Raw genomic sequence first — 14,939 nt, 5'->3', positions numbered from 1 at the left:
TAATGATACTACATAAGTGTCTATAATCTTTGGATGTATGTCCAAGTATCATCAGATTACATTTATTGTCTGATAATGTCACTATTGATATGGTTGATACGCTCTAGGCCAAAACTTTCAATTTTCACAATGAAGTTCAATGTATAAAAACAGTTATGTATGATTTAAATGAGATTACATTGTAAATGGTAAGCAATGGATTTAATGAATGAGTGATTTTCTCAGGGTAAATAAAAGGTGTATAAATATACTGTCAATGTGACTGTGCTTACAAAGAGTTTTTACAAATATAGGTAATTTTATATAATTCTAATCAGTTCAAATAGAGACACTAGTGTGTGAAGTAGTATTGATTTTATATATATTTCGAAAAAGTATTGATTTTATATATTCGACAAATTTGTTCCTCGTAAACAGGTAAGTAATGTATAAATATGAATGAAAATTTTATCAAGAAAAAACACACAATATATATGTTTTACTCCATGTTGCCTTAGGTGCTACATAAGTATACATATATAAATAAGTTATAGAAATAATTTCTATGATTCCCCTAAAATTTATTCTTAAAGTGCTTTTCACTTGTGTAAAAAGAATGGCAAATACGATTTGATAAATTGATTTTAGATAAAGGAGTAGGTCCGGTAAGGGCCGATTTTGGCCTCAAATTTCAGGTTCATCTAACGAAATATTTTGGACACTTTTTAAACACTTAAGTGTCTATTTCAATTGATTCAATTAGATTATATGAAAGATTTTAACTGATTAAGTCATTAAAAACGCTCCGATTCAAGCTTAAATATGAAAAATCTATAAAATATGCAAAAAATCGTCACTTTTCAGATGTTTTTTGTCAAAAATGAAAGTGGCCGCATCCGTGTTCATCCTCAACCTTTATATATGTTATGTATTATCATTAAATACAACTTACATTTCAATATTATGAATGAACACGAATGCGGCCACTTTCATTTAAGACGGAAACCGTCTAAAATTTAACTAAAATGCTAAAATTGTGAAGATTTCAGTAATTTAGCATGACTCATTGATGTTAGTACCCGATATCTGTGCATTGTATTGTCAAAAACAGCCCATATTTGTGTAGCAGAAGCATTCCACATTCCAATAAATAGCTGAAATATTACATTTTCACAATTTTGTAAAACTGCTATATTTTGAGGCCAAAAAGGGGTCTTACTGAACCTACTCCTTTGATAATAGCCTTATTGTGTACAGATAGAGAAAAGTTTTTTTTAACTTGACAGCAAAAAAATTAACAAAATGGAGAATGGAAATTGGGAATAAGTCAAAGAGACAACAACCCAACCAAAGATCAGAAAACTACAATAGGCCACCTTACCTATGTCCTATAAAAAATGCCTATTTTGAGAAATGTAAAGTTTTTTTTATGGACCAAGAACAATCAAAGCAAGGTTCTTGAATACAACTTTATTTTAAATGGTGTTTGTTTACCTTTAGAAAAGGGTTTTTCCAATTTTTTATCTCTAGTCTTAAACTTTTTAATAAGTGGTTGGTGGTTTACGATTAATTAAACAATCTGTTTTGTAAAGATTTAACTTTCATTAAATTATGATTTGAAGCAAAACTTACAAAAATTCCAATTACTTTAACAATCATTCATGTGTATTAATGGATTAAAAAGTGCCTGTTGCTTTTTCTCTAAGGGATAGAGGCAGGAGAAATCCCCTAACTAAAGTACAAAAGTGAAAGGACAGTACTGTATATTTATCCTAAATTATCAAGAAAAAACAATTTTTAGATGAAATATTATGGATTAACCTAAATTTCTACCCCCTTTGAAAATTTTTGACTGGTAAACACAAACCTGGTAACATGTTACTTTGTACAATATACTTGCAGCTATTTTGTGTCATAATTGACTAGCTTAAGAAAATTTGAGGGATCAGTGCCAGTGACCTATATCAATGACTCTTAATGACAAGTTCATAGTTCCATATTTTGACCCTTCTGGACATGATCAAATATTTTCCTATAGTTACTAAAATACAGGAGTTTGTAGTCCTCTAGAAATATCCACAGATGAACTTCAGACCTCTCTGTAGCATTATGAGTAAATGTCAAATTAAACAATTAAAGCACCTGAATATACATCCAGAAAAAGTTGTGGATGAAATGTAAACCTAGTTTGGCGGATTGTCATGTTTTTAGAATTAGGGATTCAGTAGCTTTATTCTCTGGAATTTCGGAATAGCCAGTTAAATAGTCAGGAAGTCGAGATTTAATTATATCCTGATGCAGAAATAGACACTTTTAGAGATTTGGATGATATATTGGCTCTCAATAATGACGACTTCAGTATGTATACTAAAGAAATTTATTCTGTTGAACTTACTTTAAATAAAGCTAATACTAACAATGACCACTGCCATTTCCTCGATCTTGATATCTATATTATTAACGGAAAGCTTAATACTAAAATTTATGATAAAAGAGATGATTCCTCATTTCCTATTGTTAATTATCCATTTTTAGATGGTGACGTTCCCTTGTCACCATCTTACAGTGTTTATATATCTCAACTTGTACTATTCGCCGGTGTATGTAACAATGTTTTAGATTTTAACGAGAGAAATTTATGTATTACTGAAAAATTATTACACCAGGGTTTTCGTAAATATAGCTCAACATGCAGACTTCTTATACGTTCAGGTATTTCACATCCGATATTTTATGGAAATATTCTTTATAAAGCACAAAAATGTCAGTATTCACCTTAGAAGCTAACAAAACCTTTAAATAGACTTATTAAGAAGGGATATAGTTATGATACTATTGTCAGGTCATTAAAGATTGCATATTTTGGCGTTAATATTGATTCACTTATAGGGTCTTTGCATCGTAACTAAACACATGCATTTATTTAAAAACCAGTTGTTGGCATAACACAGGTTATGTTCTTCTCATATATGTTATGATGTTATGATACCAAAACCCTCACAGAAAGGATTGTGTCTGATATTCATATGATGAAGACATAATCTTTCAATCAGTTTAATTGAAGTCTGGAGCTGGCATGTCAGTTAACTGCTAGTAGTCTGATGTATTTATGTATTATTGTCATTTTGTTCATTTTCTTTGGTTACATCTTCTATCATCAGACTCTGACTTCTCTTGAACTGAATTGTAATGTGTGTATTGTTATGCGTTTACTTTTCTGCATTGGCTAGAGGTATAGGGGGAGGGTTGAGATATAAACATGTTTAACCCCGCCACATTTTTGCGCTTGTCCCAAGTCAGGAGCCTCTGGCCTTTGTTAGTCTTGTATTATTTTTAATTTTAGTTTCTTGTGTACAATTTGGAGTTTAGTATGGCATTCATTATCACTGAACTAGTATATATATATTTGTTTAGGGGCCAACTGAAGGACACCTCCGGGTGCAGGAATTTCTCGCTGCATTGAAGACCTGTTGGTGACCTTCTGCTGTTGTCTTCTCTATGGTTGGGTTGTTGCCTCTTTGACACATTCCCCATTTCCATTCTCAATTTTATTTTACATTATATTAATATGCATGTAGGATATTTGGCATTTATTTTCTCATATAAAGTTAAGACGTCATTTTCATAAATTTGCTTTCATGCACAATTTAAAAATGCTAGCATATATTTAAATATTTCATTTGAGGTGAAATATACTGTTGTTAGACACCTATATTTATATACATATATTTATAAACATGTGTGTTATAAACTTTATATAAGAGTTAATTGTTGTTGTACTTTTACAGGAAACTCTATGAAAGGAAGTATGACTATTAACACAACGAACAAGTTTGTACGGTAAGTGTACTTTATATTTCATGTCAGCATTTGATACAAAAAAAAAGACTTTTGTCTTGTTCTGAAAAATTGCAGTAATGCTTTCATGTATCCGAAAAACCAGTACTACAAAACTAAAAAAATGAAATCTAAAAAAAAAAATGCTTTCTTTTAGGAGTATGCTGTTCCATTCTACCTCATTATTTAGAATATTTTTTATTCTCAATACAAATGTTCAAAGATTTTGTGCTACTGATCATCATATAGAAAAAAATTCTCTGATTAAATTAAATAAATGTCATAAATATTACGAGATGTGGAATAATTGCAGATGAGACAGCTATCAAGTTTGTTTCTACTTATTTCTTTAATAAGGAACTTCATCTGGTGCACCTGAAGAATAAAAATAAATTTTGTAAGCATTTCTATCCTCTGGTTGCTTATATAAAAAAAGAAGATGTGGTATGATTGTCAATGAGACAACTATCCACAAAAGACCAAAATGACACAGACAATAACAACTATAGGTCACCGTACGGCCTTCAACAATGAGCAAAGATGAATTTATTGGTTTTCTTGTATGTTATTAAAATTTTAATGAGAAAAATTTCAATAAGGTCATACAGTGTCTGGTGTTTACTGTACATGTACTTTAAAAGGTGTTTTAAATTTTAATCAGTTGACTGAATTCTTGTCTTGGTTGAATATTTTTTAAATGCCTGTTATAAGTGTTTTGATTCATTAGTTGGATTTCAAATTTCAATCACACATTATTTATTCTACTATTAAAATTTCACAAAGTCAAATAAAATAATTATAAAGTCATAACAAAGTGTGTTTCCTGCAATAAAAATGGAGGTAATAGATTATCAGTATAAAAGAGAAGATGTGGTATGATTGCCAATGAGACAACTCTCCAAAAGAGTATAAATGACACAGACATTAACAATTACAGGTCGCTATACCGCCTTCAACAATGAGAAAAGCCCATACAACATAGTCGGCTATAAAAGGCCTCAAAATAACAATGTAAAACAATTCAAACGAGAAACCTAATGTCCTTATTTATTAACAAAAAATGAACGATAAAACAAATATGTAACACATAAACGACAACCACTGAATTACAGGCTCTTGACTTGAGACAGACACCTACATACAGAATGTGGCGGGATTAAACATGTTAGCCGGATCCCAACCCTCCCCTAACCTGGGACAGTGGTGTAACAGTACAACATAAGAACTAAACTATAAAATCAGTTGAAAAAGGCTTAACTCATCAAATGGATAAAAATACAAGTGGATGTGGACGGGTACTTGTACATCCCAACAACATGAAGACACTAGGCACAGATCTTGAGAGTTCTGGCAGTTAACTGACAGCTAGTTGAAAGCCTCTAACATATATTAAAAAAAATCATGCATCTAAGACTAAATTTGTTTTAAATGAATATTTGATTAAAAGAAAAGTTAACATTATTTTGTGTCAGAGGTACAGTAAAGTATATTTGGAAATCCCTATTAAGAGACATATTACAGTCTTGAGGTCTAATGCAGAGGTCTAATGCTGGGGCCTAATGGAAACTGGATGAAAAGCTGCAAATGAACTGTAAACACAAATTTTAATTTTAAATTTTAAAATTTGTGTTTACAGTTCATTTGCATTTTAAAATTTAAAATTACAAGTTTTCAGGAGAGTTTTTGTTATTGTTTATTTCAAATTGACAAAAGTTGAGGTGAGAGAAGTTATCAGAGTTTAAATATAATGGCCACAATGTCAGAATGGTACAAAAAAAGTATTGGATTTAACCTTGTAAAAAGTATTTAACCTTGTCCTAGAGCAATATATACTTTAAAGTTATAATTTTGATTACCAGTCATTCTAACCTATCAATGTTATTATTTTAGGTTGGTTTGCAAATTATTGGCAATAATGTTTTTAATTAAAATATCTGAATACCTGTAAAAGTACACCTGTGATTAGATTTTACTCTATGATAGCCCATCAAGTAGGCCGGCCTTGTTGTGAATTCCTTACCCAGCTGTTACATACAAGTCAATAATATGCTTAGTCTTCGTCCAATACCGTGTTAGTCAATTGGTAAATTGATCAAAAATTTTGAGATATATGCAAAATCAATAATTTGTATATCTGGTAAAGTAAACGCATGTATACATGTATTCAGTTTTTATCACCAGAATGTTAGCGTGTTATCTGTTGGTAATCTTATTTTAAAATAAATGTAGTGACTTAAAATCGTCAAGTGTTTTTGCAGGGATATGTTAACAAATGGATTATTTTAACTAAGGCTCAGTATTGGTACATATAGCATAGTGTTCATTGCAGGTGAAATTATTATATAAATCTCAGGTAGGTAACAATGCAACAATTAGAATAGATATCATTCTTGGAAAAACTGTTGAAGCAAGTTCCAAGAAAATATGTTATCAAAGTTTCAATAAAAACATGTTATCAAAGTGTTAGGAAAAATATGCTGTCAATGGAGTAAATTTGTATTTTTGAAAGTACTGTGATTCATTTCACAAAAAATCTTAAAGCAAAAATAATCTTAAGTAATGAAAATTTCAGTATAACTTAAGGTCAATTTTTATCTTAAGATTTTTTTGTGTAAAGAGCCTCCTGTTATGTTGCATAAAAAATCTTGAAAGTTAATTTTTAATATTTGTATTTCAAATTTCAGCTCTTCCTTCTTGGAGGTAAAATAGTGCCATCATGTCGTCTGCTTATGATGATCATCTTTCAAAAGATGGGCGTGGTGTTTCAGAAGAAGAAGTTCAAGAACTGGCGAAACAGAAAGCACATGAACTTTTTAGCGTTTGTGACATTGAACAGAAAGGTTTTATTACCAAACGTGATATGCAACGTTTGCAGAATGAGCTACCCTTGTTACCAGATCAGTTAGAGGCAGTTTTCGATTCTTTGGATGATGATGGCAATGGATACCTTACTCTGGAGGAATTTACTGAAGGATTTGGTTAGTATGTTCCCATTTCTTAAAATAGATAATTATCCTATAACTTCATTAAAAGTAGATGTCCAAGATTAATGTGTCAGATACTAAGTGAACTACAATCATATAACTTGGGATAATGATGTATCTTAAGGAGTATGACAGCTACAGACAAACAAGGTACATCTGACCTTCATTTTACACTGCATTCAGTTTGGTTTTACTTTCAAGTAAACTTTCGAAGGGTTCTAAAAATGAAGATTTCTGTTAACAATATTTAAGGCTAACATGGCGTTAAAAGTGTTTTGTGATTTGCCACAATACCCAATGTCACAACAACCTTTTTTGTCTGTAAGCAACAGTCGATCAATCTGACCTGTGCAAAACATTAAGATGGACCTGATGACATTTTGACAGTCAGAACCTGCATGTCCATCAATTTTCTTGAAGTCTTTCATCTTTAATACCCTCTATCTGGTAAATGACGTCATTAAAGGGAAAATTCACGATTTTTTACTTATGGTTTAAATATGTTCATTATGACATAATATATATATTCACAAAGTTTTATCGCTATATGTGCAGTAATAAAGGAGAAATTCAATAATTAATGAAAAAATATCAACTACTTCCTGTAGGTCGTGACGTTTTCTCCTGATTTTTGCATGCCGGGATTTAAAATACAATCATTAAAAGTCTTGGTTTTTAATCATATTTTAACGTAATCGTAAGCGCGCCGATGACTTATGCTTTATCTAATAACCATCCGATAATAAGAAGATAAAACGCACAGACGTTCAATTGTACTCATTCGTGAGATAAACGTATATATTCGAATTATGTTTGTAGACAACACAAAAAGTTATAAATTTATTTTTAATAAATGCATTTTCGGACTGATAAGGTGAACAAATTAAAGTACAATAATCTGTAAAGACAATATGTTGGTGTACTCATGATTATTGACCTTTTACTATCTCTGCTATGACTAGGTTTATACGATGTGTGTATTCACGGTTCTGTGGCAATACTCGTAGATGGCTTGTTGAAAGGTAAATTGTTATTTGCACTTCGGTATTTAACCACGCCTCTAGGGCACACCTTGCCAGGTGTGACTGTCTATTCGGATCAGTGGGAGCATTTAATACACACATTAAAAATACATATTCAAGTTGGTGACAAATAAAAATTGGTCGCCGTGGAATTATTTAATTATATTTGGTGCTATTATTTATTTGAATTCAAATAAGTTAATTTACTAAGAAATACACAATTTTCGGTTAAAGACGGGAAACTTAATTCATATGTCAGAATGAAATGATATACAAGTCTTGTCCTTGATTTATGTCTCATAAAAAAGGAGGACTTAGAAATTAGAAATAGCTTTACTAAATCATTTTTATTTGTCTTTATTGGGCGAAAAAATGTACGAGAACACTTACATTTAGACTTTTGAAAGCCATGTATTAATTAATATATGAAACTATCTGAAGATAACTCTACCGAAGCGGAATATAATATGTACGAATAAAGAAAAAATACTTTTGTATTGGAATGGAATCGAAAAATTACGAATAGATATTCTTTTCAAGTGTGAAAAACGTCAACCAAATTTATTCATAATCGGGAACGTCCTTATTAAAATCTGAGACTACTATAATAATCGTCGTCTCCCAACGTATATATATACTTAAATAACTATTTGACCAACGATGTTTAAAATTAAAAGACAACGAATTTAATGTTATCATTCCCTATTTTTGAATGTTATTATAAGTCTGTTCAACTTGCAAGAATACCCCTAAAGCGGACAAATATCCGACAAGCAGTTTATTCTTTAAATTGCTGTCATTGAATATCAAGAAAGAAAATAAATCCCGAAATTGATACTCAATAGTTTTCCTAGAAAATATTCACATCCCTTGGGGATTATTAGTGTACGTCCAGTTGCATATATTTTACATGAATGTTGGAACAATTGTGATGATGACAAATTTCGTCCTTTATTCGAGAACAATCTAATTGATATATAAATCTGTGAGTTTACTATGTTCTTAACTTCGATGAACCAAAGCAAGTTATAAATTGACCTGTATTTAAATCAAATTGTTTCTTTTTTTTCTTCTTCTTCTTTTGGTATACAATAGTCTATCGAATTCGTTGATTACATACTGTTGGCATACGTGGACTAGTCTATAATAATTTACAAAACTTTTACCACAATTTACACAAAATGTATGTTTCTTTCTTATGTTCAATGTATACATGTATACATATTTTAAATTGCGCTACTGACTATAGTTCCGTAACTTTCTACCCAGGCGTATGTATACACGAATCGTCGACAAGTGCGCACATTTTTTTAAATCAATAATTCTGGTATGTTCCAATCTGTCCTAAACTATTGACAATGAGTATATATTACATTTTCCCAAATTAACCCTTGGAAAAATATGTAAATAGATTTGTATTTCTTCAATTTTTTTTTTTGTATTAATTTTTTTTTATAGATAATATTCTTTACACCAGAAATGTTATTTATAAACAAGCGTATGAGTTCAGTAATGACTAGTATAAATATAACTTTCGGACACGCAAGACAAAAATGTATATTATACATGCACCTGATAGTTCAAAATGGAAAGTTATAAGTAACGGTCGTGTACACTGATCAATACCTACAGAAGTGAAACGATGCATGAACTTGCAAGCCAGCCGGACAGGAAATCGATTGAATACCTGGACGTGTCACCTTACACCCCTTCCAATACCTTTGGGAGTAATACCTTTAGCCATGCTGGTGATCAGATGAGGGAAGATCCGAATTTATTTAAATAAAGTTTATTACTTGAAAGAATTATGAACGAATTAGATTTTCGAAAACAATTTCCACGGAACACTTATTTATGATTTGAACTTTGACTTTTTAACTAATTACAATATTATCAGTTTGAAAATAACAGACTATATGGTTATTTAAAAATATAAGACCAGTCAGATAAAACAACCGTACGATTGACAAGATATCGACACGCAATTACGACTACATCGTTTACTGTAGTTTTGTTCCTTTGTGGTTTATAGACATATCGGGATTTTTCATCGGAGAAGGTGACAAGATGGCGGAGAGCAGAGAACTGATACTCAAAATTTAAAATCGATGGTGATCTCTTATTTAGCGGAATAAAACTTTAATATCTATAAATTTGAGCATTTTTATACAGAATGGACATAATATCAATTTTTGATTTTTTTGCGAAGTTTCCCTTTAAAGCATGCATAATTGACAAACTCTTCTGTTGAAGGAGATAACTCTGAAGTAGTCTATTGTGTTTTTGTCCTCATGAAAACTTGATGGGGATGAAAGATCCCTTGTAACCTCTTTCCAATACATATATATACATGTTTTCCTTTAGATGTATTTAGCAGTTTTTGTGTTCTTAGGTTGTTGTCTCAATTATATTTAGTCAATATTTCCTTGTTTCATATGCCAAGCCAGATGTTCTCGCCATCTCCTCCGGCATGCATAAATATTGTTCCAAATGTGACAACATGTTTTAAAACGACATAGTTTTTTAGTAAATCTGTACAAATCAGAAATAATATGATAACTTGATTCACATGTACTAACAACTCCCATGCATACAAATACATATATATATATCTATTAATCATATAAGCTGTGAATTAAGCGTTCAGATTTATTTCCTATCATAGAAGGGCACAAAAACAATTTTATTTAAATGTTAAAGCCATCACTAAAATTGTTTGAACTGCAATTGTGGCAGATCTTCTACAGAAGAAAATTTGTAATGGAGTGTAATCAGAAAAACCTATGTTTAATTGTTTTGTATGATAGTTTATGGTATCTTTTAGCTGGGAATTTAATATGTTTAAAAATGCTTTCAAATGATAATAAAATGAATCTAATTACTTAGGAATTGACTTGCATAAGTTACATGTCAATAAGCATTAGTACTTAAAAATAATTATTTTTCAATTTTTGTAAATAATGATGAAGAGCGTTGTGGTCTTGTGCTTTGATATCAGGAATTTCTAGTAATACCTGGTTGATTTAATAGATCATAATACATTTGTCCTTAGATAACATGCATTTTAAAGTCTTAAATTCATAAATCATTTTAAACTTGTTACAAAATATCAATTTTATAGAAAATTTCCAATTAAAGAAATTTCAGCTAGCATTTAAATGATTCAATATATATAGGATACAAAAGATGTATTTGAACTGAGTACAAAGACTTCAACATCAGTCTACAGTTTAAGCTTTAAATAATCATTTAGTGTACAAAACGTTTTGTGAAATATAGATATTTAATATTTCAAATGACACGGAAGTTTAAAGTACATGTTTCCTGTGTAATATGTTATAACATAACCCCAGTCCCAGTCTACTTATTTCACATTGTCTTAGGAAGAGTATTTTCATCTTAAGTGTTTTAATAAAATCCAGTACATTTAAAGTGTGTTAAGATTCATTCAATTTGTTCTATGCCACATCAGCACAAATAAGCTGTTTTAAAATGATTTATGCAAATTTTCCATATAACTTAAAGGCAGGTGAAAAATAGATGCCTCGTGCAGTACACACTTTATGGGAAACAGATGTTATAAAATACTGTTATAAAAATACATGTACAATTTTCCTTCTTTTAAATTTTATTTTGATTGCAAACTTTAAATGCACTGATCAGTTTGTTTTTAAATTGATACCTGCCAATTTTCAAAGAATCACAACTCTTTGATGTCAGCTAATTAGAAAAAAACATCTTTAATTACCCCAAGCCTAGATCACTTGATTAGTCTAATGTCTTAATTAAGATATTTTGTTAATTGGATCAATCAGTATATTGACATTATGAGTTAATTAAAGAAACTGGCATTTTTTTTTTGAGTAATTTTGAATCCACTTCTATATCAAATGAAATTTGGGAAAGTTTTACCATTTAGAAATCTGAAGGTGGAGTGGAAAAGGAGTTTATTTTGTGAATACCTTATTGTATTAAATGATAACCATGATTACTCATAGGAAATATAGTAAAAGGCGTAAGTTATCCACAGTTTTCATTTAAATAGAAAAATATAAAAAAAAGAATGAAATGCAGCCTTTGTGGCTATATAAAAAACAGTAAGATTGGTTTACACAAGGAACTGTTTATGGTTATTCATGCTTAATATTATTAAATCTAGATTTGAAATTAGAATAAAATGTATGTAAATGCATAATATTCACTCATTTTAAATAAAACAGAAACATACAATACTAAAGTTTGCATCTATAGGAAATTTGCTTTTACTTGTCTGGAAGCACAATATTCTGAATGTGTATTCCCTCTTATGACTCACTACTTTAAAAGTATACTTTATTACAAACAAAATTTGAAATTGTAGATTTTAAACAAATCATTGAGCACCTTCAAATATAATAAAATCACAGTTGTTATTACAAATTATTGGACCCCAAAAAGTATATATTTTTCAGTGCTTAACCTGAAATTCAGTAAAATATATCCTTTTTGTTTAATGATTTTTTCTCATGATACCCTTGAGATGAAGATAAGGGAAGTAATTTGAAATAATATTTGAACAAATTATAATTTATACATGATAAGTAAAGTGCCTCTCAAGTTTACATTTAAAGAAATTCAAGTGTGACAGTGTGTCATGGTTAGGTAAATAATCTTGAGATCTACATACACACTAACATTTATATATACAGTTATATAAATATGCATTTCTGTAAATTATTGTGTTAGACATAAAATAAATAGATTTGTTGTTGAAATTGTGGTATTAGCACTAGAGTTGGAGTAAATTCATCAATGAATAGGATTTGAAAATAGATATATTAGGATGCATCAGTTTCAGTTAGGAAGTATATGTAAGTAAGTAGGTAATTGAATATGATAGTTCAAGGAAAAAAACTTTTACATCAGTGTTCAGTTTATTTATTCTTGGCAGTTTTGAATTTGAGACTGAAGCATACTGTTTTTGATGACTCTGGCATCTGAGCATTCTCAGCAAAGGTTGAACTCTGTGATTTAAATACATAGACTGACGAGAAAGACTTTTATTTATGTGCAAATTAGAATTGAATTGTTTAATGTACTCTTGTGCCACGCTCTTTGCACCTTAAAAACCCTTGCAACAATTCTTTGAGGTTTGTAGGTGGCCTGTTGCAAGGCAAAATTTCCGTCTCTATTCACTATACCCTCATTTTCCAGTGGCAGTCTAAATGTCCCGACCCTCCCAGACGGCCTCTACTACTAGACCTTCCTATTGTATTTATTGTTAACTTGTTCTCGTCCTGAACATGCATGAAATATTTGCCACTGGATGTTAAGCAACCAACAATCAATTAATCAATTCAATGTACTCTTCACTTAAACATTTTATTGTAGGTGAATTTCAATGACTACATGGGTTTCTATTGTTTTAGAAGTGAGCTAGTTGATTAATTATATTAGAGCATGGTTCATCAGCTTTGCACATTTTTTAACTGACTTTAATAACGCAATAGAGATGAGACACAAAAGAATTATAAAAATAACAGAAAACTGTTAATCAAATGACCTTGGTAAGATTGGGAATTGCTATTTCTGTTTCTTGGTATTGTTGTGTCTCCTATCTGAATCATGATTTTGTTTGAATTTTGTGTAAATAGATTGTTATGACCAAAGAAGTTTTTCTTGGAAAAACTTTAATGAGGTCAGGGTACTTCAAAAATTTAAAATTAGAAATTCTATCTTTGGCCTCTGTTTTGAACATAAATCTAGCCACAGTGTTTACTTCATAATTATCAAATTAAATATATACAATATATTGGTGGATAGTTTCATTGTCAACCATACTCCAGTGCCTTATTACTATATCTAAAGAAAATTGTTAAGTGTTTCCATGTTATTTTCATATCTTTGCAATATTCAGAAATATGAAGTATATGAATTAAAAGGAGTTCTTAAAATTGATTCACCAAGGAAATAACAAATATATTTACTGGTATCCTTTTCCATAAAAATCCTAACAGATAGAATAAATACATAAAGAATTCTGACTGATAAATGGACGAGAAGTAACCCAGAAAATGTGACAAGGAGTAACCATTATTACTTTTTAATGACAATTTTTGGTCCTCAATACTCTTCAACTTCGTACTTTATTTGGCCTGAATAACTTTTTTGGATTCAAGCGTCACTGATGAGTCTTATTTAAATGAAACGTGCGTCCTCTATTAATACAAAATTTAATCCTGGTATCTATGATGACTTTATTTACCTTCTTGTTTTTGCCCATTTTTGTCGAGTTTGCGACTTTTGTTGCAGAAAGCTCGACATAGGGATAGTGATCTGGCGGCTATGCGGCTATGCGGCTATGGCGGCGTTAGATAAGTTTGTAAAACCTTTTTATTTTAAAAGGTGGAAGACCTGGATACTTCATACTTTGTATATAGATGTCTCATGTTACAAGTTTCTGTCAGTCACATGTCCAATGTCCTTGTCCTTGACCTCATTTTCATGGTTCAGTGACAACTTAAAAAGTTAAGATTTTTTGTAATGTTTAATTCTCTCTTATTATAAATAAAAGGATAACTATATTTGGTATGTGCTTACCTTGCAAGGTCCTCATAACCGTCAGACAGTTTTCACTTGGCCTCAACCTCATTTCAGCTGCCTCATTTAATGGATCAGTGAACAAGGTTAAGTTTTGGTGGTCAAGTCCATATCTCAGATACTATAAGCAATAAGAGTAGTATATTTTGTGTATGGAATGATTGTAAAGTGTACATGTCTAGCTGGCAGGTGTCATCTGACCTTGACCTCATTTCCATGGTTCAGTGGTCGAAGTTAAGTTTTTGAGTTTTGGTCTGTTTTCCTAATACTATATGCAATAAGTCAACTATATTTGGTATATGGAAATATTTTATGATTTATATTTCAGTTGCACAGATTTTATTTGTCCTTGACCTCCATTTTCATGGTTCATTGTTCAGTGTTATGTTTTTGTGTTTTGGTCTGTTTTTCTTAAAGTATAAGCAATAGGTCAACAATATTTGTTGTATTGAAGAATTATTAGCTGTACATGTCTGCCTTGCATGGTTTATCTGACCTTGACCTCATTTTCATGGTTCATTGGTCAATGTTTAGTTTT

At 30.5% G+C, this 14,939-nt stretch overlaps 1 protein-coding gene across 6 annotated transcripts in view; it reads left to right on the top strand.

Annotated features, from left to right (window-relative positions):
- The first annotated feature begins 293 nt into the window (after positions 1 to 293).
- The window catches only part of LOC143082565 (EF-hand calcium-binding domain-containing protein 4B-like), a 36,253-nt gene continuing 21,607 nt past the window's right edge, over positions 294 to 14,939 (top strand). For 3 of the 6 annotated variants that reach the window (XM_076258289.1, XM_076258293.1, XM_076258287.1), the window contains exons 1-3: positions 294 to 417; positions 3,768 to 3,819; positions 6,501 to 6,794. In XM_076258289.1, coding sequence (XP_076114404.1) covers positions 6,533 to 6,794 — 262 coding nt within the window. In that variant the 5' untranslated portion in view covers positions 294 to 417; positions 3,768 to 3,819; positions 6,501 to 6,532. Of the gene's footprint in view, positions 418 to 3,767; positions 3,820 to 6,017; positions 6,170 to 6,500; positions 6,795 to 11,729; positions 11,838 to 12,442; positions 12,673 to 14,939 lie in introns of those variants that run through there. The other 3 variants (XM_076258288.1, XM_076258290.1, XM_076258291.1) reach the window with 3 other exon arrangements.

This window comes from Mytilus galloprovincialis, chromosome 7 (assembly GCF_965363235.1).
Source record: "Mytilus galloprovincialis chromosome 7, xbMytGall1.hap1.1, whole genome shotgun sequence".
NCBI classification, from domain to species: Eukaryota; Metazoa; Mollusca; class Bivalvia; order Mytilida; family Mytilidae; genus Mytilus; species Mytilus galloprovincialis.
The sequence above is the reverse complement of the archived record's forward strand: the minus strand, read 5'-3'. Positions and strand labels throughout refer to the sequence as shown.